Source organism: Coregonus clupeaformis, chromosome 1, assembly GCF_020615455.1.
Source record: "Coregonus clupeaformis isolate EN_2021a chromosome 1, ASM2061545v1, whole genome shotgun sequence".
Classification (NCBI taxonomy): domain Eukaryota; kingdom Metazoa; phylum Chordata; class Actinopteri; order Salmoniformes; family Salmonidae; genus Coregonus; species Coregonus clupeaformis.
The window spans coordinates 26796379-26822943 of NC_059192.1; the positions used below are offsets into that span (position 1 = coordinate 26796379).

A 26565-nucleotide genomic window follows, 5' to 3' on the forward strand; every position below is an offset into this window, starting at 1 on the left:
CTGACGGAAACATGGATTACCACTGAAAACACTGCTACTCCCTACTGCTCTCTCCTCGTCTGACCATGTGTTCTCGCATACCCCGAGAGCATCTGGTCAGAGGGGTGGTGACACAGGAATCCTCATCTCTCCCAAGTGGACATTCTCAATTTTTCCCCTAACCCATCTGTCTATCTCCTCATTTGAATTCCATGCTGTCACAGTCACTAGCCCATTTAAGCTTAATATCCTTGTCATCTATCGCCCTCCAGGTTCCCTTGGAGAGTTCATCAATGAGCTTGACGCCTTGATAAGTTCCTTTCCTGAGGATGGCTCACCCCTCACAGTTTTGGGGGATTTCAACCTCCCTACGTCCACATTAGACTAATTTCTCTCTGCCTCCTTCTTTCCACTCCTCTCCTCTTTTGACCTCACCCTCTCACCGTCCCCCCCTACTCACAAGGCAGGCAATACGCTTGACCTCATCTTTACTAGATGCTGCTCTTCTACTAATCTCACTGCAACTCCCCTCCATGTCTCCGACCACTACTTTGTTTCCTTTTTCTCTCTCGCTCTCCTCCAACACTACTCACTCTGCCCCTACACAGATGGTAATGCGCCGCCGCAACCTTCGCTTCTCTCTCCCACTACTCTCTCCTCTTCCATCCTATCATCTCTTCCCTCTGCTCAATCCTTCTCCCTCCAATCTCCTGATTCTGCCTCCTCAACCCTCCTCTCCTCCCTTTCTGCATCCTTTGACTCTCTGTGTCCCCTATCCTCCCGGCCGGCTCGGTCCTCCCCTCCAGCTCCGTGGCTTGATGACTCATTGCGAGCTCACAGAACAGAGCTCCGGGCAGCGGAGCGGAAATGGAAGAAAACTAAACTCCCTGCCGACCTGGCATCTTTTCCTCCCTCCTCTCTACATTTTCTTCATCTGTTTCTGCTGCTAAGGCCACTTTCTACCACTCTAAATTCCAAGCATCTGCCTCTAACCCTAGGAAGCTCTTTGCCACATTTTCCTCCCTGCTGAATCCCCCTCCTCTCTCTCTGTGGATGACTTTGTCAACCACTTTGAAAAAAGAAGGTTGACGACATCCGATCCTCGTTTGTTAAGTCTAATGACACTGCTGGTCCTACTCACACTGCCCTACCCTATGCTTTGACTTCTTTCTCCCCTCTCTCTCCAGATAAAATCCTGCGACTTTGTGACTGCAGGCCGCCCAACAACCTGCCCGCTTGACCCCATCCCCTCCTCTCTTCTCCAGACCATCTCCGGTGACCTTCTCCCCTACCTCACCTCGCTGATCAACTCATCCTTGACCGCTGGCCATGTCCCTTCCGTCTTCAAGAGAGCGAGAGTTGCACCCCTTCTCAAAAAAACCAACACTCGATCCCACTGATGTCAACAACTACAGACCAGTATCCCTTCTTTCTTTTCTTTCCAAAACTATTGAGCGTGCCGTCTTTAGCCAACTCTCTTGCTATCTCTCTCAGAATGACCTTCTTGATCCAAACCAGTCAGGTTTCAGGACTGGTCATTCAACTGAGACTGCTCTTCTCTGTGTCACGGAGGCTCTCCGCACTGCTAAAGCTAACTCTCTCTCCTCTGCTCTTGTCCTTCTAGACCTGTCTGCTGCCTTTGATATTGTGAACCATCAGATCCTCCTCTCCACCCTCTCCGAGCTGGGCATCTCCGCGCGGCTCACTCCTGGTTGCGTCCTACCTGACCGGTCGCTCCTACCAAGTGGCGTGGCGAGAAGCTGTCTCCGCACCACGTGCTCTCACCACTGGTGTCCCCAGGGCTCAGTTCTAGGCCCTCTCCTATTCTCCCTATACACCAAGTCACTTGGCTCTGTCATATCCTCACATGGCCTCTCCTATCATTGCTACGCTGACGATACACAACTAATCTTCTCCTTTCCCCCTTCTGATAACCAGGTGGCAAATCGCATCTCTGCATGTCTGGCAGACATATCAGTATGGATGACGGATCACCACCTCAAGCTGAACCCTGGCAAGACGGAGCTGCTCTTCCTCCCGGGAAGGACTGCCCGTTCCATGATCTCGCCATCACGGTTGACAACTCCGTTGTGTCCTCCTCCCAGAGTGCGAAGAGCCTTGGCGTGACCCTGGACAACACCCTGTCGTTCTCCGCTAACATCAAGGCGGTGACCCGATCCTGCAGGTTCATGCTCTACAACATTCGGAGAGTACGACCCTGCCTTACACAGGAAGCGGCACAGGTCCTAATCCAGGCACTTGTCATCTCCCGTCTGGATTACTGCAACTCGCTGTTGGCTGGCCTCCCTACCTGTGCCATTAAACCCCTACAACTCATCCAGAATGCCGCGAGCCCGTCTGGTGTTCAACCTTCCCAAGTTCTCTCACGTCACCCCCCCTCCTCCGCACACTCCAGTGGCTTCCAGTTGAAGCTCGCATCCGTTACAAGACCATGGTGCTTGCCTATGGAGCAGTGAGGGGAACGGCACCTCCGTACCTTCGGGCTCTGATCAGTCCCTACACCCAAACGAGGGCATTGCGTTCATCCACCTCTGGCCTGCTGGCTCCCTTCCTCTGCGGAAGCATAGTTCCCGCTCAGCCCAGTCAAAACTGTTCGCTGCTCTGGCACCCCAATGGTGGAACAAGCTCCCTCACGACGCCAGGACAGCGGAGTCACTCACCACCTTCCGGAGACATTTGAAACCCCACCTCTTTAAAGAATACCTGGGATAGGATAAAGTAATCCTTCTACCCCCCCAAAAAAAATAAAATAAAAAATAAAAATAAAAATAAAAATAAAAATAAAAAAATAAAAAAAGAAAAAAGAAAAAAGTGTAAAGTGGTTATCCCACTGGCTATAGGGTGAATGCACCAATTTGTAAGTCGCTCTGGATAAGAGCGTCTGCTAAATGACGTAAATGTGCCCTTGAGCAAGGCACTTAACCCTAATTGCTCCTGTAAGTCGCTCTGGATAAGAGCGTCTGCTAAATGACTAAAATGTAAAATGTAAATGTAATTGCCATACCAAGCAGTGATGCATGCTTTCAATGGTACAGCTGAATAACATTTGAGGATTTGATGGCCGATGCCAAACCTTTTTAACCTCCTGAGGGGGCAGAGGCGCTGTCGCGCTTTCTTCACGACTGTGTGCGTGTGTGTAATATTTTAAGTCCTTAGTGATTGTAGCACCGTTGATGTAGATAGGGGCGTGCTCGCCCTGCCGTTTCCTGTAGTCCACGATCAGCTCCTTGGTCTTACTGACATTGAAGGAGAGGTTGTTGTACTGGCACCACACTGCCAGGTCACTGACCTCCTCCCTGTAGGCTGTCTCATTGTCGGCGGTGATCAGGTCTACCACCGTCGTGTCGTCAGCAAACTTGATGATGGTGTTGGAGTCGTGCGTGGCCACGCAGTCGTGGGTAAACAGGGAGTACAGGAGGGGACTAAGCACACACCCCTGTGGGGCCCCCGTGTTGAGAGTAAGCGTGGCGGAGGCGATGTTGCCTACCCTCACCACTTGGGGTCGGCTCGTCAGGAAGTCCAGGATCCAGTTGCAGAGGGAGGTGTTCAGTTCCAGGGTCCTAAGCTTGGTGACGAGCTTGGAGGGGACAATGGTGTTGAACGCTGAGTTGTAGTCAATGAACAGCATTCTCACATAGGTATTCCTCTTATGTAGGTGGGTGAGGGCAGTGTGGAGTTTAATTGAGATTGCGTCATCTATGGATCCGTTGGGGCGGTATGCAAATTAGAGTGGGTCTAGGGTGTCTGGGATTATGAAGTTGATGTGTGCCATAACCAGCCTCTCAAAGCATTTCATGATTACAGATGTGAGTGCTACAGGGCAGTAGTCATTGTGGCATGAAGCCTTAGAGTTCTTGGGAACAAGAATGATGGTGGTCATCTTAAAACATGTGGGGATTACAGACTGGGACAAGGAACGATTGAAAATGACTATGCCTGCCAGCTGTTCTGTGCATGCTCAGAGAACGTGCCCTGGAGTATCGTTGGGCCCCGTGGCCTTGTGGGTATTGACCTGATTAAAGACTTTTGTCATGTCGGCCTCGGAGAGCGAGATCACCCAGTCCTCTGGGTCGGTGGCGGCTCTCACACCCGGCACGATGTTGTTATTGTCGAAGCATGTATAAAATGCATTGAGTTCGTTTGGTAGAGAGACATCATTGGGCAGATCACGGCTGGGTCTTTCTTTGTAATCTGGAATGGACTGTAGCCCCTGCCACATGCGGCTTGGCGTAGGAGCCTGTGTAACATGATTCCACCTTATTCCTATATTGTCCTTTTGCTCATTTGATGACTCTGCAGAGGTCATAGCAGAACTTCTTGTACTTGTTCCTGTCCTCAGCCATAGCCTCAGGGTTGTCTCACGATAGCCCCTGTGTGCGGTAGCCCTGTCCTTTAGTTTAGCGCCAACCTTGATGTTAATCCAGGGCTTTTGATTGGGGAAGCAGCAAACCTTCACTGTGGGGTCAACGCCGCTGATGCATTTCCTAATGAAGCCGGTGACAGGGGTGGTTAGCTCGTCGATGTCATCAGTGGTCTCGAATCCAATCAGCGCTAGCAAAGCAGTCCTGTAGCATCATCTCTGATTCTGGTGACCATTTCTCAATGGAGCGGGTCATGGTTACTTTCTATTTGAGCTTCTGCTTGTAAACAGGAAGCAGGAGTACGGAGTCATGATCTGATTTGCTAAATGACGGACGAGGGAGGGCCTTGTATGCTTGCTTGTGGGTAGAATAACAGTGTTCTAGGACTTCTAGGAGACGTGTTGATGGACGTTGGGCATCATGTGTTTTAATGATGCAGAAATAAAATCACCGGCAACCAGAAAAGCAGACTCCGGATGTACGTTTTCTTGCTTGTTTATAGCCTTGTACAGTTCGTTAAGTGCCAGCTTGTTGTTTTTCTTATCCTGAGGTGGAACGTATACAACAGTCACAATAACAGCTGAAATCTCAGCAAGAAAATCCCACAAAGAGACAAATGCAAACACAAAAGTAAAAATCATGATATGTATTGCATTTATAGCGAGACTATCACATTTCCATGTCCATATATTGTGTTTTTAAGAAGAGAGACTTTTGACATTACTCACTGTTGGGATACAAAGCGAATTCATGTAAGACGAGGCTACATCTAATTGTAACTGGGTTTGTCGTTATCTATTACACTGTGATACAACCATAGGCCTTCAGAAGACAACCATTCCAGCAATAAGAACAGGACAAGTGCATTTTCCTATCTGCAAACAGAGACGCAAATAGTAACATGGCCTCCTCTTAGCGAATGGTGTCTGTGTGTGTGTGTGTTTCTGATATTACACCACAGCTTCTCCAAGGTCTGTTTTATGTAATGTTCTGTGAACAGTGGGGGGTTGGGGTGAGGTTGAGTATAAAATAAACACTTTGTAGTGTCCTAGAGAAGTATGCCACTTGTGTTTAGTCTATTTCCAGGCATTGGGATGGGGAGATCTTGTAAAACAGCCTCTCATTGGGATTTTACAGCAGGGTTGTCCCAAATGGCACCCTTTTCCCTATTTGTGCACTACTTTTGACCAGGGCCCATAGGGCTCTGGTCAAAAGTAGTGCACTATATATAGGGAATATGGTGGCATTTGGGACTCAACCCAGGAAGGTCAGGGATGACTAAGTGGTTGCATTTTATAGAGCTGATCTAGACAGCAAATCAAGAGCATGGAATGGGACCGGTCCTGTGTGCGCTAGACAGGTAAGTCAACCAATCAATCATCACTAGACAGGTAAGCCAACCAATCAATCCTCACTTGACAGATAAAAACAACCAATGACCCCTCACCAAAGTCTAGGACCAAGAGGCATGGAGAGGCAGCCTTTAGTTATTATGCCCCCAGCCTCTGGAATAGCCTGCCAGAGAACCTGAGGGAGGCCGAAACTGCGGACATATTTAAAAGAGATGTTGAAACACATCTTTTTTGTTTTGCTTTTCCTTAGGGTGCTTTTTAATTGTTCAGTTTGTGTCCTCCTTTTGTTTCTTTATCTTATGTTTGTTGTGTAGTAAATATTTCAGCTTTTATTTTCATTGTTCTTATTAGTTTTTTCCTGTAAAGCACATTGCGTTGCATTCCATGTCTGAAATGTGCTATATAAATAAAACTTGATTGGATTTGACTAGACAGGTAAGCTGACCAATCAAAAGGATAAACATTACTCTTTACATATCCTATGCCAACCAATAAGAAGCCCAGGGAAATTATATTGGTATCTGTTTGTCTAGATAGAGCCTAAATCCCATTGAATAATGTTGTTCTTTCCATAATACAAATATTTTCAAATCTGAATTGATGAGTTGCTGATCTGTTTGTTGTTTGGCTATGGTTATGGATTGGGGTTGAGGTGGTGTGTGGGACTCTGGTATGAATGGGTGTATTGTGTTCTAATGTTATTAAGACAGCTGATAGCCCTCTGGACAGATGGGATCAGAAATGCTTTAGGGCTGTTTGATTATAGCCTAGTCCCAGATCTGTTTGTTTTACACCAAACAATGACCGTATGAGTTGGCAAGATGGCACAAACCGATCTGGGACCAGGCTAGTTGAGATGACACTCTGGCATGTGGAATATCAACATTTAAATGCATGCTGCAAATAGTAAAGAGAGAGTGTCACTTCAGAGTTGATTCCTACAATAATAAAGTTTCCACATGGAGTTTCACTAGTCCCCTATGAGACCCACAACCATTCAGAGAATGCCTACATTCTTGGTCGGCTGATACACAACAACTAAGACAAGTATTCTAGTAGTTTCATAGTAACACATACTATGAGACTACCACATGTTTTCTTTGTCGAGGATACGTTGCTTTGTAATGTTGATCCACTGTCTGTGTCTGTCTGTGTGTGTGCGTGCGTGCATGCCCTATGTTTGTGTTCATGCGTGCTTGTTCGCGTGTGTGTGTATACTTGTGTGTGTGCACCATGCTTTTCTCCTTAGTAACAAGCCCTGCCCCAGACAGCTGCAGAGACTTCTCTCCCGCCAAGCTCCCTGTTAGCCAAACCCTCTTCCCAGCTTCCCACATTCTCAGATTTCCAAATTCCCTAATCCTGACACAATCCTGAATGACAGTGTTTTGGGGAACTGTTACTGTTCACATAGAGAGTGTTTTTACTCATGCTTTGAAAATGGCTTTTCTAGTGTCTTCTGAAAATGTTAAAGTCCATTTGATCATTTTAAACTAACTATCTGTGTGTTTATAATAATTGCTGTTATAATTCTGCAACCAAATTATCCACTGATAAACTGCACAGTACTCTGCTGGACAAACCCAAAATCTTAATCCCAGCAGGCCATACTCCACACCCACACACTAGCCTTACTCTATTCACAGATCTAGGATCAGCTTACCTCATCCCACAAACTTACTCCCATTCAAGAACCTAAGAACCTAAACTGACTATAGATCAGCCGTGATGAGGTCAACAGCTGTACAGCAGCAGCACATGGGCTCAGGGGTGAAGTTTCCCCTATGTACAGATCTAGGATCAGCTTCCCCTCCTGCAATCCTCATGACCATTAGTGCGGAAAATGCGAAACTGAATCAAGTTCAGTGTCTAGGGGCAGCTTCATCCTACAGCAGCATACAGCATTAGGTTGCCAGGCCAGTGAATGACAAGGGCAGGTTGAGTGGCTGGGCTGAGACACAGAGACAGACAGAGGTGCACAAATACCCATCTTATTTCAGAGCACAGGGAGGGAGTTAAGAGTGGACGACTGGAGAAAATGTTACATTGTACTGTCCTCAGTGTGTGTGTGTCTTTGCGTCTGCATGTCCTGCTTGCGTCTATATCTGAGGCTGTTGCCCAATATGGTTTCTCGATGTACGGCTATAAAAAAGGCCCTTCCGCTGTACTTTATGTCTATTACAAAACGAAATAACCACCCGTGTAGAGGCAGTGCCAGACATAGAAATAGAATGACTAGAATACCCATTCCCATTCAAGTTACTGGGTCTGATGGGTGGACCGGTGGCCATATTGAGTGTACCCATGAGTGTTTCAGTCAAATTGCCATGGTCTGAGAGGCTTTCAACCCATTCTAGTAATTCTACTTCTATGGTGTCAGCAGCTGTGTGACAGAGGCAGTCCAGAGGCAATAGTGGCAGTGTAGTGACTGGCTGTCACTTTGAAAGGAAAAAGCTGTCTATCCATAACATTCAGCATCAAGTCTAGTGACCATCAACCCCCACCTTGAGTGTCTAAATTAGACCACTGAATTGAGAAGAATGTGAATCGTGTAATACAGAAACTCAAAAAATGCTAAACACTGAGTTGATTACACTCAACTAAATATGACCTTCAGTGATCTCTCCCTGTCTCTCTCACTTTATTTATTTCTCCCTCCCTGTCTCTGTCTCTTGTTCGCCCCCAAAAACTCACACTTTCACTCGAGCCCCAGCCAGCCAGAGACAGAGCAGTCGGAGCACTCTGAGCGACTGTAAGGAAGATTTCCAGAGTGCATTGCACCTCCCCGCCGCCCCCAAGTTTATTGAATTGAGAGAGACAGCGAGAGAGAGAGGAAAGAGAGAGAGAGAAAGAGAGGTAGAGAGAGAGAGAATAAAGGAGAAAGGGAAAGGGAAATGGAAATGCTAGTTAATACAGCATGCTGGTGCATATGTCATTGAGATGTCCAGTCACATCTCAGGCCACTTCTCAATTTTGATGGCAATCTGTTTTGAATTCGAACGACTTCTCATGCACTCTACTTTTTATGCACTGCACTATACTTGTTGTGGGGGCACAGCTCGAAAGCAGAAGAATAAATACATTGCATACTATATATACAGTATACACTACCGGTCAAAAGTTTTAGAACACCTACTCATTCAAGGTTTTATCTTTTTTTTTTTTACTATTTTCTACATTGTAGAATAATAGTGAAGACATCAAAACGATGAAATAACACATATGGAATCATGTAGTAACCAAAAAAGTGTTAAACAAATCAAAATATATTTCATATTTGAGATTCTTCAAATAGCCAACCTTTGCCTTGATGACAGCTTTGCACACTCTTGGCATTCTCTCAACCAGCTTCATGAGGTAGTCACCTGGAATGCATTTCAATTAACAGGTGTGCTTTCTTAAAAGTTAATTTCTTGAATTTCTTTCCTTCTTAATGCGTTTGAGCCAATCAGTTGTGTTGTGACAAGGTAGGAGGGGTATACAGAAGATAGCCCTATTTGGTAAAAGACCAAGTCCATATTATGGCAAGAACAGCTCAAATAAGCAAAGAGAAACGACAGTCCATCATTACTTTAAGACATGAAGGTCAGTCAATATGGAAAATTTCAAGAACTTTGAAAGTTTCTTCAAGTGCAGTCGCAAAAACCATCAAGTGCTATGATGAAACTGGCTCTCATGAGGACTGCCACAGGTATGGAAGACCCAGAGTTACCTCTGCTGTAGAGGATAAGTTCATTAGAGTTACCAGCCTCAGAAATTGCAGCCCAAAATAAATGCTTCACAGAGTTCAAGTAACAGACACATCTCAACATCAACTGTTCAGAGGAGACTGCGTGAATCAGTCCTTCATGGTCGAATTGCTGCAAAGAAACCACTGCTAAAGGACACCAATAATAAGAAGAGACTTGCTTGGGCCAAGAAACACAAGCAATGGACATTAGACCGGTGGAAATTTGTCCTTTGGTCTGGAGTCCAAATTTGAGATTTTTGGTTCCAACCGCCGTGTCTTTGTGAGACGCGGTGTGGGTGAACGGATGATCTCCGCATGTGTATTTCCCACCGTAAAGCATGGAGGAGGAGGTGTTATGGTGTGGGGGTGCTTTGCTGGTGACAGTGTCTGTGATTTATTTAGAATTCAAGGCACACTTAACCAGCATGGCTACCACAGCAGTCTGCAGTGATACGCCATCCCATCTGGTTTGGGCTTAGTGGGACTATCATTTGTTTTTCAACAGGACAATGACCCAACACACCTCCAGGCTGTGTAAGGGCTATTTTACCAAGAAGGAGAGTGATGGAGTGCTGCATCAGATGACCTGGCCTCCACAATCCCCTGACCTCAACCAAATTGAGATGGTTTGGGATGAGTCAGACCGCAGAGTGAAGGAAAAGCAGCCAACAAGTGCTCAGCATATGTGAAAACTCCTTCAAGACTGTTGGAAAAGCATTCCAGGTGAAGCTGGTTGAGAGAATGCCAAGGGTGTGCAAAGCTGTCATCAAGCAAAGGGTGGCTATTTGAAGAATCTCAAATATAAAATATATTTTGATTTGTTTAACACTTTTTTGGTTACTACATGATTCCATATGTGTTATTTCATAGTTTTGATGTCTTCACTATTATTCTACAATGTAGAAAATAGTAAAAATAAAGAAAGAACGTTTGACCGGTAGTGTATATACTGTGTAAATAATATAATATATGAACCTTAAATCTACATTAAAATCCTGACATGCACGCACACACACACACACACACACACACACACACACACACACACACACACACACACACACACACACACACACACACACACACACACACACACACATACTAGTCAAGCAGTTATATATCAACACATTAAAGAGATAGTTCACCCCAAATAAAAGTTTGTCTACAGTAAATCAACATACAGTAATGTTGTGATATACAGTATGTACTTGTACAAGTCAAGTCAATTAATGTCAAGACAAGACAAGACAAGACAAGACAATACAAGTTTACAGTAAATTAAAGGAAATTAAAGTAAAGTCGAATAAAATAAAGTAAAATAAAGTACCCTAAATGTAATGAGGTGCTATCACTGACCTGCTCCTGTTCCTGTTGACAGGACATCGTGTTGCTGTTATCACCTGACCCCTGACCTCTAACCCTGCCCTGTGACCCTGCATTCTCCACACATTACCTGGAATGTTATTTTCCGTGTGTGTGAACATTCACACCATTGCCATGTCCAGAAAAAAGTCAGACATTGTCTAGTCTTTGATCAGAGATAAATGATGTGGACTTGAAAAAAGCGAAACAGAAATCTTCTTTGACAATATATACAGTATATTTGGCTGTTAGTATCCTGATCCTACATTAACGTTCCACAGCGTGGATGTAGTCTAAAACATGCCTTGTCTTGTGTTTGATCAGAAAATAATGGCATAGCTTAGTCGTGGAATTTAACTCCACTGAAAATTACTTATTTGACAACACAACACAGACTTACATATCTGTTACATGAGCCTTCAGCTTCACTGTGGTCGAAGTCTAAAATGTACTGCTCCTATGTTAAGCGTCCTATTTGTGAAAGGCCAGGTCTATTGTTTGTCTATGAATATATAATACTGTAACAAGATCCCCTGTTGCTAACTTCTTATTGGTCTATTATTAAATGGTAGGTTATTGAGAACACATTCTCCTTTAAACACTAACCATGTCAATCAATCAATCAATCAATCACATTTATTTATAAAGCCCTTTTTACATCAGCAGATGTCACAAAGTGCTATACAGAAACCCAGCCTAAAATCCCAAACAGCAAGCAATGGAGCAATGCAGATCAAATTCCTATCCTTTGAGAAAACACAAGCAACAGAGAGATAGGTTGTCGGAGGTCTGTGAATGAGAGAAACGGAGAGAGAGAGAGAGAGAGAGAGAGAGAGAGAGAGAGAGAGAGAGAGAGAGAGAGAGAGAGAGAGAGAGAGAGAGAGAGAGAGAGAGAGAGAGAGAGAGAGAGAGAGAGAGAGAGAGAGAGAGAGAGAGAGAGAGAGCAAGAGACAGAGAGAGAGAGAGAGAGAGAGAGAGAGGAGAGAAAAAGAGGGAGAATTAGATATTGTGTATAAAGTCTCAGGATAATAACACACACTAATAAACAGGAATGGTCCACAAACCAGCTTTCCCCCTGTTCCTTTTATCAGCTTATTACATAAGGTTAAAAGAGGAGGTACTGGGCCTCCCGAGTGGCGCAGAGGTCTAAGGCACTGCACTGCAGTGTTGCGGCGTCACTACAGCCCGGGGTTCGATCCCAGGCTGTGTCATTACTGGCCGTGACCGGGAGTCCCATAGGGCGGCGCACAACTGGCCCAGCATCGTCCGAGTTAGGGGAGGGTTCGGCCGGGGGGGCTTTAGTTGGCTCATCACGCTCTAGCGACTCCTTGTGGTTGGCCAGGCGCCTTCAGGCTGACTTTGGTCATCAGTTGGATGGTGTTTCCTTTGACACATTGAGGTGGCTGGCTTCCGGGTTAAGCGAGCAGGTGTTAAGAAGGGCGGTTTGGCGGGTCATGTTTCAGAGGATGCATGACTCCACCTTCGCCTCTCCCGAACCCGTTGGGGAGTTGCAGCGATGAGACAAGATCGTAATCACGAAATTGGGGGGTAAAAAAATAAAACAAAAAGAGGAGGTACTGGTATATTCCCCTGTGTTAACTCCTGTCCTTCCCACTGTTCTGTTACTGTAGACTTAGACTGCAACTCAAATGGCACCCTATTCCCTTTGGGCCCTGGTAAAAAGTAGTGCACTATATAGGGAATAGGGTGCCATTTGGGACACAGCCCTAGTATAACGACTGAGAGTGGGCTTGGGATCGACTACAGTACAGTATATTAAAATTACTATCCAAATAAAAGAATAATCTCAGGTTAATAATTGCCTTTGAAAATCCTTGGGATGTCTTTGGGGGGAGAATACAGTACAGAACAGATTGAAGGGTATAGCTTCTGGTCTCTCTCACTAAGTCTTAGCTTAATACAGTTGACTCCTGATATATGCAATGGATTGGGGCTGACGTGAGTGTGTAAATTAAATCAGAGCGTAGAGTAAGTGAAAAGTTATATTTCAGTATTTCAGAGAACCAAACATATAATTCACAATATGGTTGAGAAGGAGGTGGGGAGATAGGATGTGAGGAATCGTGGAAAGACAAATTGATATAGAGCCACACTGTTAGGCAGCAGGAAGTGGACAGACAGACTGTTGTCTCAGTAAAACCCAGAGGAAGACTGGGAGACACGCACACACAGAGGAAGAGTGGGATTCCTGTACAGAGCCAAAACCAGCTGTACTGGGAGGCAGGAAACCCGACTTTTATCATTCTTTTAACCATGATTTCCTTTTGGAGGAAGTTGCTCTCACTGTGTGTGCTTTCTCTGGCTCTATCTCCTCTCAGGGTGTGTCCCAAATGGCACCCTATTCCCTATATAGTGTACTACTTTTGCCCTGGGCCCATAGGGGTCTGGTCAAAAGTAGTGCACTATATAGGGAATAAGGTGCCATTTGGGACGCACAGGTAGGGACTATGCTACAACCTATCTATCCCCTGGCAAATAAACTCAACACTGCTTCACACCACCAGAATCAAACATCTCAAACTGCCACAGAAAATACGACCTTAAGTCTGTCTTCATTTCTCACTACAGTACTATTGAGGAAGGCAGACGTAATGTTTACCTTCTGTCCGTATCAAATCGAATGTCCATATAAAAACTTCTGTCCATATCAAAACAAGAGAGCGAAAGAGAGAGAGATAGACAGATACACAGAAAGAGAGAGACAGAGAGAGAGCTAGAGAGATAGCGAGACAAAAAAGAGAGAGAGACAGCGAGAGAAATTGACAGAAACACAGAGAGAGAGAGAGAGAGAGAGAGCGAGAGCGAGAGCGAGAGCGAGAGCGAGAGCGAGAGAGAGAGAGAGAGAGAGAGAGAGAGAGAGAGAGAGAGAGAGAGAGAGAGAGAGAGAGAGTGAGACAGAGAGAGAGAGAGAGAGAGAGCGAGAGCGAGAGCGAGAGCGAGAGCGAGAGCGAGAGCGAGAGCGAGAGCGAGAGCGAGAGCGAGAGCGAGAGCGAGAGCGAGAGCGAGAGCGAGAGCGAGAGAGAGAGAGAGAGAGAGAGAGAGAGAGAGAGCGAGAGACTTCCAGCGGAGAACATATAGTACAGTATGCAACTAGGATACAATCCTACAGGAACATCACCCCCAGGGATAGCTACAGTATATAGCTACGTCCCCTTGTGTGTGCCTCTATTGCCTATACATCATCATCGTAGGGCCCTGAGCTTTGTGCAATCATGTGACATAAGAGAATTACACCAAAAATAAAAGCTATTGTCTGAGGATGGTGCTGGACCATCTGACATGAAAAGAAAAGGTGGAGAGTTTGATGAAAAAGCTTTAAAGAAAGGTTAAATCCAGGCATGTCACATGATTGCACAAAATTGCCTAATCAGGGGTGGGCTTCACTGGGCTACATCATAACAGCCTTGGGTGCCAGTCAGCTTTCTACTTTAGCCAACTAGTGGTTGTCTTGCCAACGAAGAGTAGCCAAACTACTTCAAGGCACATACAACATCAAACCTGTGTGCATGTTAATGTAGGTAGGAGGTTATGGTAATAACAAAAGGAGCACGTGCGCACACACACATGGAAACACACACACAAACACACACACACACACACACACATTAGGAAAATGGGTGTACCCACACTAGGGGCCAGACTAACTGTTTTCCAACCGTGCAGCACAGAGTCATGCAATTACATATAATGTGTATTTGATTATACATGCCAGCTCCCCACCTCTTCTATCCAACCAATACAACAGCAAACAGAATCATTAAAACAAAACTGTTTACACAATCACCACAGTAAGACAGAGAAAAATGACCACTTCCACTTTAGTTTTTGGAGGGATCTCTGCTTTTGCTCCATTGTCGAAGTTTTTTCTAGTTCAGTTTACGCAACCGTTAGGAAGGAGTTCGCCATTATACACAAGCCACCCTGCCAGTAATGACAGCATTGGTCTTTAAAGGTTTCTTACCAGAAGAAAAACAGTGCACATTAATCAACATCAATATTACAATAATACTACATCCATGTAAATGTGCCGGGGTTAGCTAAAAGCTAATTTGCACCCGTAGTCCCAGGGCAGGTAAGGGCAATTACACAGCCACATTAAAGACAGTTCAAACAGCCATTTGCCTTCTGGTGTGACGTGATGTTCCCAGGATCACTTCACAGTGGTATACACGCACAAACTCACACACACACACACACACACACACACACACACACACACACACACACACACGCAAGTGGTAAAATCAGCAGTCTGTAGGACCCTATGACAAATGGCTGCCATGATCACCCTCATAACAGACAGAACAAAGTCATCTGAGGTGTGTGCGTGTTTTATGTTTGTGTGCATGCATGAGTATACAAGCTCAGGCCAAACATACTGTATGATCAACATCAGGGGTGTTGAGAATAGGACTTAATAATGCTTAAGGTGTTCACATTCTACATTAGGTTGAACAGATACCAAGATGTTTGGAGACGTCTTTGCCTGCATGGTAGTGACTTGGTCATAAGAGGGTCAACTTTATTACCAAAAGTTACACAGATACCATGTAGACTACTATTGTTGTGGACCCCAGGAAGAGTAGCTGCTGCATGAGCAACAGCTAATGGGATCCTAATAAACTAAACCAAACCCAGAAACTATTCCCATCTTTATCTATCTAGCTCTGAATAGGATGAGAGTTGATCAGTGAGACAGATATCAAAGAAGAGAAAAGGAACAAGGCCAAGACGAGCATCAGAGTCAGTGTTGATCAAAAACACATGAAGCCCATTGATCCAACACACAGAGCTCTCTTTATCCAGCTGGGACAATATGCATTTTGCTCATGGCACTAGAATGTGTGTATATACACTGAGTATACAAATCATTAAGAACACCTGCTCTTTCCATGACATAGGCTGACCAGGTGAATCCAGGTGAAAGCTATGATCCCTTATTGATGTCACTTGTTAAATCCACTTCAATCAGTGTAGATGAAGGGGAGAAGACCGGTTAAAGATGCACTATGCAGAAATCGCTCCGCCATTTCCTGGTTGCTAATTTCAGTTTATGTGACAAAACAAGCAAGTATAGTGTAGAGTCTCATTGTGCCATCTAAACCGCTGTGAAACATATTTTCCATACCCCAAAATATTGTATTTTCAGCTGTTTGAAGCTGGTGTACAAAACCAAAAGTAAAAGTATCAAAAACGAAGCTTAAAAACTGGAAGCAAAGAAATAGCACACATAGAACAGATCTACCGCTTCTTAGAGTTGCTTTCAATGAGAATGACAGATCTATAATACATATTATATGTGTTACATGTTCTATGTGTTACAAAAAGTTACATATTGCAGCTTTACAGAAGGATGTTTAAGCCTTGAGACAATTGAGACATGGATCGTGTATGTGTGCCATTCAGAGGGTGAATGGGTAAAACAAAAGATTTAAGTGCCTTTGAATGGGGTATGGTAGTAGGTGCCAGGCGCACCGGTTTGTGTCAAGAACTGCAACGCTGCTGGGTTTTTCATGCTCAACAGTTTCCCGTGTGTATCGAGAATGGTCCACTACCCAAGGACATCCAGCCAACTTGACACAACTGTGGGAAGCATTGGAGTCAACATGGGCCAGCATCCCTGTGGAACGCTTTCGACACCTTGTAGAGTCCATGTTCTGAGGGCAAAAGGGGGGGATGCAACTCAATATTAGGAAGATTTTCCTAATGTTTGCTATACTCAGTGCATAGCTTCCGCTGTTGCTGTTTCATACTTTATTTCTCTCTGACAGCAGATCCGACTGGCAGCATTTGCTGCCCCTGGAAATAGCTGGAGAGAGAGATGGTATGCGTCCCAAATGGCACCCTATTACCTACATAGTGCACTACTTTTGAACAGAGCCCTATGGGCCCAGCCTGTTCAGCCAATCTAAATAAAAAATGTTATTTTTCGCATGCTTCGTAAACAACAGGTGTAGCCTAACAGTGAAATGGTTACTTACAGGTCGTTTTCCAACAATGCAGAGTTAAAGATAAAATAGATATACAAAATCTAATAAACATTTTGAAATAGTGACACAAGGAATAAATACACAGTGAATAACGAATAACAATAACGAGTAAAAATACCATGGCTATATACAGGAAGTACCAGTACCGAGTCCATGTGCAGGGGTACGAGGTAAATGAGGTAGCTATGTACATATAGGTAGGGGTAAAGTGACTAGACAACAGGATAGAGAATAGACAGTAGCAGCAGCGTATGTGGTGAGTGTGGAAGTGTATGTGTGTGTGTGTGTGTAAGTGTGTGTGGCATCAGTATGCATGTGTGCGCGTGTTATTTTTTTACATTTTATCATTTAGCAGACGCTCTTATCCAGAGCGACTTACAGTTAGTGAGTGCATACATTTTCATACTGGCCCCCCGTGGGAATCGAACCCACAAGCCTGGCGTTGCAAACGCCAGTTTTGTGTGTATAGGTGTATGTAGTGCATGTGTGTGTGTATGTGTGTGTTGGGGTGTCAGTGTAAGTATGTGTGAGTGTGTGGGTAGAGTATCTGTGTGTAACGATCCCGGCAGTCTGAGTCGGGTCCTGTCTGGTGACTAGTTTTTGTGTTTCGTAGTCTCCAGTTTCCCGAGGGTTCGGGAACGCTCCGGGGAGCTCTCTTGTTTTCCGCACCTGCATCCCGTCAGCAATCTGCACACCTGGCCCTCATCATCACCCTTTTTAGGCTCTGGCCAAACATCCAGTTCCTGCCGGATCGTTAGCCATGAACAGTAGGTGTACTGTGTATCAGTTCAGAGTATCTTGCGTGAGTTTGTTGTTTTGTACTTTGTTGAGTTTTTGTGTCCTTACCTCCGTTTTTGTTCCACCTGCAGTCACACGTCCGGAACCTTCACCCCACCTCTGCCTGATGGTCGGCGGCTGCCGAGCCATCACTGGACCTAGTGCTGCACCCCCAACTACTCATCCACGCCGCCCGCTCTGTCCCTGGATTACTCTGCACCTTTTGTTGTTATCCGAATAAACCCTCACTTTCGTTCAACTCTCCTTGTCCTGGTCTGCTTCTGGGTTCTGGCTGAGGGAACTGTGACAGAACGATCCGGCCAATTATGAACCCAGCGGACCTGGACTCAGTTCGCCATGCCATTACCCAGCAGGAGAAGATGTTGGGCCATCATAGCACGGTACTACAGGAGATCGCGTTGTCAGTTCGGAACCTTTCTACCGGCCTGATGGAGGTCCAGAACCAACGCCAGTGTCCGGTGGAGGATCCACTACCGGTTTCACCCATCTCGCCTGCCGCTTCTGAAGTTGTGTCCCTCCGTGAGCCCAAGGTTCCGACGCCGGATAAATATGAGGGGGAGCTGGGAGGATGCCGTTCCTTCCTTATGCAGTGTGGATTAGTGTTCGATCTACAGCCCTACTCTTATGCCACAGACAAGGCTAGGATAGCCTTTGTGATTGAGTTGCTGCGTGGTCGAGCGCTGGAGTGGGCTTCAGCCGTTTGGGAACGACAGGATCCCTGCATGGCTTCATACCAGGGGTTCACGGCCGAGATGAGGAAGCTCTTCGACCATTCCGTCCGAGGGAGGGACGCAGCTAGGCGCCTGTTTTCTCTTCACCAAGGAACTCGCAGCGTGGCCGACTTCGTGATCGAGTTCAAGACGTTGGCTGTGGAGAGTGGGTGGAACGAGGAGTCTTTGCAAGCGGCCTTTTACCAGGGTCTGTCGGAGCAGCTCACGGATGAGTTGATCTCCTATCCGGAGCCTAGTGACCTGGACAGCTTGGTAGCCTTGTCTATTCGGGTGGATAATCGAGTCCGAGAGCGAAGGAGGGAGAAGCAATGGGGTCCGTCCAATCGATCAGCTTCTCAGTTCCCAGTCGGGTCGGGTGGTGGACCAGAACGCGTCGATCATTCTCCACCACAAAGGATTAGTGGAGAGGACCTCACTCCCGATTCTGAACCCATGCAAGTGGGGCGGCACGGGTTAACCAAGGAGGAGCGTCAACATAGACGTAGGACCAACTGCTGCCTCTACTGTGGTCGCTCGGGACATTACATCTCCACTTGCTCCCGGCGGTCGTCAAACTGCCCGGCTCGCTAAAGTTGGGAGGACTTTTAGCGAGCCAGTTTCAACCTCTCAGTACCTCTGTCAGACCCCGCTTCCCGGCTACCCTTGTGAACAGGAATCAGAGCTTAGCGCTTAACGCTTTTATCGATTCAGGTGCCGATGGAAGCTTTCTTGATGCCGAAGTTGGTGGAACAGCTGGGGCTTTCCAAGGAGCAATTGCCGGAAGCCATTGAAGCGACCACTCTGAACGGCAGTAGTCTGGCACGTATCACGATGAGGACTGAACCGGTTAAGATGCGGTTGTCAGGGAATCATTCTGAGATGATTTCATTTTTCATTCTGCCGTCTTCCCATGTTCCTCTGGTCCTTGGTTACCCCTGGCTGAAGGAACACAATCCCACGTTCGATTGGGTGACGGGCAAGGTAACGAGTTGGAGCCTGGATTGTCATGCTAACTGTCTCAAGACTGCCTGCCCCCATTCGGTTCCCAGTCAGGTGATTGAGGCTAAACCTCCAGATTTGTCCCTGGTTCCCGAGACATATCACGATTTGGGGGAAGTTTTCAGTAAGCAGAAGGCTCTGTCACTCCCTCCCCACCGACCATATGATTGTGCCATCAACCTGGTTCCTGGAGCTGTCTACCCCAAGGGAAGGTTATACAGTATCTCCCGACCTGAACGTGAGGCGTTGGAGACCTACATCAAGGAGTCCCTAGCTGCTGGTCTCGTTCGTCCCTCGTCATCACCCCTGGGGGCAGGATTCTTCTTTGTGGGAAAGAAGGATGGCTCTCTTCGACCGTGTATTGATTATCGGGGGTTGAATGACATCACGGTCAAGAACAAGTATCCCCTGCCCTTGATGAGTTCTGCTTTCGACTCCTTACAGGGTGCTACGGTGTTCACCAAGCTAGACCCTACGCAATGCGTATCACCTGGTCCGGATCAGAGAGGGGGACGAGTGGTTGACGGGTTTCAATACACCGATGGGTCACTTCGAGTATCAGGTGATGCCGTTTGGACTGACCAATGCTCCAGCGGTATTCCAGAGTATGGTGAACGACGTCCTGAGAGATATGATCGGTCTCTTCGTGTTTGTTTACCTGGATGACATTCTGATCTTCTCGAAGGAACCTTCCGACCACGTCCAGCATGTCCGGCAGGTTCTGCAGCGATTGTTGGAGAATCGCCTGTTCGTGAAGGCCGAGAAGTGCGAGTTTCACGCCCACACTACATCCTTTCTCGGGTACATCATCTCCAGGGGTGAGATTAGGATGGATCAGGAGAAGGTTAGAGCGGTTCTGGAATGGGCCCAGCCCGGTACGAGATTGCAACTCCAGAGATTTTTGGGGTTTGCGAATTTCTACCGCAGATTCATCCGGGATTACAGCCGTGTGGCCGCTCCATTAACTGCCTTGACTTCCAGTATCAGGACCTTCAAGTGGAATCCGGAGGCGGATCGAGCGTTTCTGGATTTGAAGAGGCGATTCACCAACGCACCGATTCTCTCTCAACCGGACACGGCCCGTCAGTTCGCCGTTGAAGTGGACGCGTCTGATGTGGGAGTTGGCGCCATCCTGTCGCAGCGATGCTCCACGGACAGTAAACTCCATCCCTGCGCCTACTACTCTCGTCGCCTTTCGCCTGCAGAGAGGAATTACGATGTGGGTAACCGGGAGCTTCTCGCGGTGAAACTTGCCTTGGAGGAGTGGCGCCACTGGTTGAGGGGGCGGAGCAACCGTTTATTGTCTGGACTGACCACAAGAATCTTGCTTACGTGCAATCGGCTAAACGCTCTCAACTCCCGTCCAGGCCAGGTGGGCGTTGTTTTTCGGACGATTCAAGTTTGCCCTGACGTTCCGACCTGGATCTAAGAACGGCAAGGCGGACGCCTTGTCCCGGATGTTCTCCAAGACGGAGGAGAGTGGGTCCAAGACCGAGACTATTCTCCCCGGAACTGCGTCGTGGGAGCAGTGATGTGGAAGATTGAGGAGGAGGTGCTGGCGGCCCTTCGGACTCAGCCCGGTCCCGGTAACGGTCCACCCGGTCGGTTGTTTGTGCCTGAGTCGGTTCGTCCTGCTGTCCTCAAATGGTCCCACGCCAGCAAGATGGCTTGTCACCCTGGCGTGGCTCGGACAATGGCGTTTCTTCGCAGACGTTTTTGGTGGCCTGCCATGGCCGAGGATACTCGGGGTTTTGTTGCTGCCTGTCCAGTGTGTGCGCAGAATAAGAGTACCAATCGGCCCAGCTCTGGACTACTTCACCCCCTTCCTATTCCCCGGCGTCCATGGTCGCATCTGGCCCTGGACTTCGTCACGGGGTTGCCCGCTTCTGAGGGGAACACGGTCGTTCTGACTATCGTGGACAGATTCAGCAAGTTCGCCCACTTTGTGCCTATTGCCAAGCTTCCCTCTGCCTCGGAGACGTCCGAGATCCTGGTTAGGGAGGTTTTCAGGGTCCACGGTTTGCCCAGTGATATCGTTTCCGACCGTGGCCCTCAGTTTACCTCTGCTGTCTGGAAGTCCTTCTGTTTGGCCATTGGAGCTACAGTCAGTCTCACATCTGGTTTTCACCCCCAATCCAATGGTCAGGCGGAGAGAGCCAACCAGAAGATGGAATCCACGCTACGCTGTCTGGTCTCTTCCAACCCCACCTCCTGGGCCTCTCAGTTGCCTTGGGTTGAGTATGCCCACAATACTCTCCCTACATCTGCCACTGGGATGTCTCCCTTCCAGTGCCTGTATGGCTACCAACCTCCCCTGTTCCCTTCTCAGGAGAAGGAGCTCTCAGTGCCTTCTGTTCAGGCTCATATTCGTCGTTGCCACCGGACCTGGCATCGGGCCAGAAAGGCACTCCTTAGAGGTTCGGATCGGTATCAGCTCCAGGCGAATCGTCGCCGGATCCCCGCTCCCACCTATACCATTGGAGATAGGGTTTGGTTGGCCACACGGGATCTTCCGTTACGGACTGAGTCTAGGAAGTTGTTACCGAAGTTCATTGGTCCGTTTGTGGTGGAGAAGGTGATCAATCCGGTGGCAGTTCGACTCAAACTACCGAGGACGCTCAGAGTCCATCCCACCTTTCATGTCTCCTGCCTCAAGCCTGTCTTCCTCAGTCCTCTGTTGCCTCCTCCGCCTCCTCCTCCTCCTCCTCGGATGATCGGAGGTGGTCCTGCCTACACGGTGCGTCGCATCATGGATTCCAGACGGCGGGGCCGGGGTTTCCAGTATCTCGTGGACTGGGAGGGGTATGGTCCTGAAGAGAGGAGTTGGATTCCGCGGCGACAGGTCCTTGATGCTGACCTCATCAGGGATTTCTACCGCCTCCATCCTGGCGCTCCGGGGAGGTCCGCCCGGTGGCGTTCGGCCGGAGGGGGGGTACTGTAACGATCCCGGCAGTCTGAGTCGGGTCCTGTCTGGTGACTAGTTTTTGTGTTTCGTAGTCTCCAGTTTCCCGAGGGTTCGGGAACGCTCCGGGGAGCTCTCTTGTTTTCCGCACCTGCATCCCGTCAGCAATCTGCACACCTGGCCCTCATCATCACCCTTTTTAGGCTCTGGCCAAACATCCAGTTCCTGCCGGATCGTTAGCCATGAACAGTAGGTGTACTGTGTATCAGTTCAGAGTATCTTGCGTGAGTTTGTTGTTTTGTACTTTGTTGAGTTTTTGTGTCCTTACCTCCGTTTTTGTTCCACCTGCAGTCACACGTCCGGAACCTTCACCCCACCTCTGCCTGATGGTCGGCGGCTGCCGAGCCATCACTGGACCTAGTGCTGCACCCCCAACTACTCATCCACGCCGCCCGCTCTGTCCCTGGATTACTCTGCACCTTTTGTTGTTATCCGAATAAACCCTCACTTTCGTTCAACTCTCCTTGTCCTGGTCTGCTTCTGGGTTCTGGCTGAGGGAACTGTGACACTGTGAGTGTGTGCTTAAGCATTCTTTGGGCCTTCCTCTGACACCGCCTGGTATAGAGGTCCTGGATGGCAGGGTGCTCGGCCCCAGTGATGTACTGGGCTGTACTCACCACCCTCTCTAGATTCTAGAGTACTGGTCATGAGAATAGAATGCTAGGTGTGGGAGTGGGCTGATGCCAGTGTGTAGAGCAGGGCACATAGCTTGAGGGCATTGGCCAGGGAGGGGAGAGGGGGAGAAGGGGGAGAAGAGGGGGAAGAGGGGGGAGCTGGGGGGTGGGCACTGGATGAGGCATATTGGTTCAGCGTTTTGGCTTTTACACAAACCCCCCCTAACCCACACACACATCAAATTCCAGCAAACACATTTTCCATGTGTTAATCCCTTTACAGGGGGGAAACATGGCGAGTGGATGTCAATCAATGCATCATTTTCATTAGGGAAACATCAGAGGCAGAGCTGGCGATTGAGGCCACCAAACAAATCATAAACGCAAGTGGAAGACATCTTGGCTGTGCACCAGAGTGGGGTAGCCAGGCAGCCAGACCCCAGTGAAGGGAGCATTCTAGCCATAACTCGGGGAGCGACCTCATTCTCCAAATAAAAGCCTGTTTACATAACACCTCGGTTGCCCTGTGACAGCAGGCAGAGAGGAAGAGGAGAGAGGCGATAGGAGAGGAGAGAGGAGATAGGAGAGGAGAGAGGAGACAGGAGAGGAGAGAGGAGATAGGAGATAGGAGAGGAGAGAGGAGATAGGAGAGGGCAGAAAGGAGAGAGGAGAGCAGATATGCCACCAGCATTTCCTCTTTCGTCAAAGCGGAGAAGGAAACAGGGACAGAGAGGTGAGGAATATCATTGCAGTACACATACAAAAAGACATGCACGCATTCACATACACACACACAAACACACACATGCCTCACACAGCCCACCTCCCGACACACACAGCCCACAGCACAAACACACACACACCACAGGAAGACCTATCACAGAGCCCCTTCCTGTGTCTTTCTGCAGCTCCACTCAGCTGTGTCATTCTCTGTTTCCTATCGGAGCCCCCTCCCTCTCAGCCACAACAACCAACCAGGACCTTGTTGATCCACACTAACCAAGATCCCACTAGGGCAGCCCTCTCTGGGGGGAGGAGAACAGGAATAGTTGGGCTTGGGTCTCCACTCCAGCCCCTCAGTAACTACGGAGGACTGATGGAGAGTGAGAGGACGGAGAGAAACAGAAAGAGAAAGGCCACTCTGGGAGACTACACCACCGTACCTAGGAGCATAAAATCACTAAGCTGGAAAGGACAATTACACAGATAGATCTCTCAGAATTAAGGGGCGGGGGGGAGATGAAGAGAGAGCAAGGTTGCGAGATATAGAGTAGGAGAGAGAGAGAGATAGTCATAATAATATGATTCTCCACGCTGCTGGACCCAGATCAAAAACCCAGCAGAGGGAGGCCTGTGAAGTCATATCCTGCGCCTTAAGGGTGTCCGCTTGATAAACATCACACAGGAAGGGGACGCTAATTCAGACCTGGGTCAAATAAATACGCCTGTCCAATACTTTGAAATGAACACCTGAACACCTCCCTCTGCAATTGGATCCTGGACTTCCTGACGGGCCGGCCCCAGGTGGTGAGGGTAGGCAACAACACCTCCGCCACATTGACCCTCAACACGGGGGCCCTCAGGGGTGTGCTTAGTCCCCTCCTGTACTCCCTGTTCACCCACGACTGCATGGTCACGCACGACTCCAACACCATCATCAAATTTGCTGACGACACGACGGTGGTAGGCCTGATCACCGGCGGCGATGAGACAGCCTACAGGGAGGAGGTCAGTGACCTGGCAGTGTGGTACCAGGACAACAACCTCTCCCTCAATGTCAGTAAGACCAAGGAGCTGATCGTGGACTACAGGAGAAAGAGGGGAGAGCACACTCCCATCCACATCAACGGGGCTGCTGTGGAGCCGGTCGAGAGCATCAAGTTCCTTGGCGTCCACATCACTAAGGACTTAACATTGTCCACACACACTCATACAGTCATGAAGATGGCACGACAGCGCCTCTTTCCCATCAGGAGGCTGAAAAGATTTGGCATGGGCCCTTGGATTCTCAAAAGGTTCTACAGCTGCACCATCGAGAGCATCTTGACTGGCTGCATCACCGCTTGTTATGGCAAATGCACCGCCCTCGACCGCAAACCTCTACATCTAGGACCCCTGCCATCTAGGACCTCTATATAAGTTGATGTCAGAGAAAGGCCCAAAAATTGCAAACAGGCTCTGAGACAGGTTCTACCCCCGAGCCATAAGACTGCTATATAGCCATAAGACTGCTAAATAGTTCATTAAATGGTTACCCAGACTATCTGACCCTATCTTGCACTGACTCTATGCACACTCACAAGACTATATATACACACACTGTCTCACACACACTACACTGACACTCTCACACAAAACCCACACCGACACAACAAAAACACACATACACGCACACACATACACTCATCATATGCTACTGCTCCACTGTTCTTTATTTTACTCGTATTATTATTATCTATCCTGATGCCTAGTCACTTTACCCTGCCTATTTAGATTTCTATCTCAAATACCCTTGCACATTGATCGGGTATTGGTGCTCCCTGTATATGAGCTGTATATGAGCATTCTTGTGTATTTTATTCCTCTTGTGTTACTATTTATACTTTTTTTATACAGTGGGGAGAACAAGTATTTGATACACTGCCGATTTTGCAGGTTTTCCTACCTACAAAGCATGTAGAGGTCTGTAATTTTTATCATAGGTACACTTCAACTGTGAGGGACGGAATCTAAAACAAAAATCCAGAAAATCACATTGTATGATTTTTAAGTAATTCATGTCACGCCCTGACTCAAGGGACTCGTATATGTTGAGTCAGGGTGTGTATGTTCTATGTTGTATATTTCTATGTTGATGTTCTAGTATGTCTATTTCTATGTTGGCCAGTGTGGTTCCCAATCAGAGGCAGCTGTCGCTCGTTGTCTCTGATTGGGGACCATACTTAGGCAGCCTTTTGGCACGAGTTAGTTGTGGGATCTTGTTCCGTGTTAAGGTATGTTGTGTTGCGCTGCCTTGGACTTCACGTATCGTTTGTTTATTGTTTTGTCGTTGTGTTTATTCGTTAATAAACATGTATGCATATCACGCTGCGCCTTGGTCCGTCCCGTCTATAAACGAACGTGACAGAAGATCCCACCAAACGAAGACCAAGCAGCGTGTCCAGGAGCAGACAGCCTGGACCTGGGAGGAGATCCTGGACGGTAAGGGATCCTGGACTTGGGAGGAGATTCAGGCCGGGATGGATCGCCGTCCTTGGGAGGAGACAGTGGAGGCGCGGTATAGAGAGGAGCAGCGGCAACACAGAAGGTGCCGGCCGAGGAAGAAGCCCGAGAGACAGACCCAATATTTTTTTTGGGGGGCTAAAAGGGTGGTTGGCGGAGCCTAGTGTTAGAGCAGAGCCAACTCCCCGTACTCACGCGAGGAAGCGTGTGACTGGGCAGGCTCTGTGTTATGCGGAGCTACGTACTGTGTCGCCAGTGTTCCGGCACAGTCCTGTACGTCCTGTGCTATCACCACGCACGTGTCGTGCGAAGATGGGCATTCAGCCAGGACGGGGTGTGCCGGCTCAACGCTCCTGGTCTCCAGGACGCCTCCTCGGTCCCGCATATCCTGCGCCTGTTCTACGAGCTGTATCGCCAGTGCGCGTGCACAGCCCAGTGCGTCCTGTG

The 26565-nt window shown here is 47.8% G+C and overlaps 1 protein-coding gene across 1 annotated transcript in view; it reads right to left on the reverse strand.

Annotated features, from left to right (window-relative positions):
* Positions 1 to 3958: 3958 nt before the first annotated feature.
* Positions 3959 to 26565, reverse strand: part of LOC121583886 (zinc finger CCHC domain-containing protein 24) — a 36743-nt gene continuing 14136 nt past the window's right edge. The window contains exon 3 of the mRNA XM_045223804.1: positions 3959 to 4237. Coding sequence (XP_045079739.1) covers positions 3959 to 4237 — 279 coding nt within the window. The remainder of the gene's footprint in view (positions 4238 to 26565) is intronic.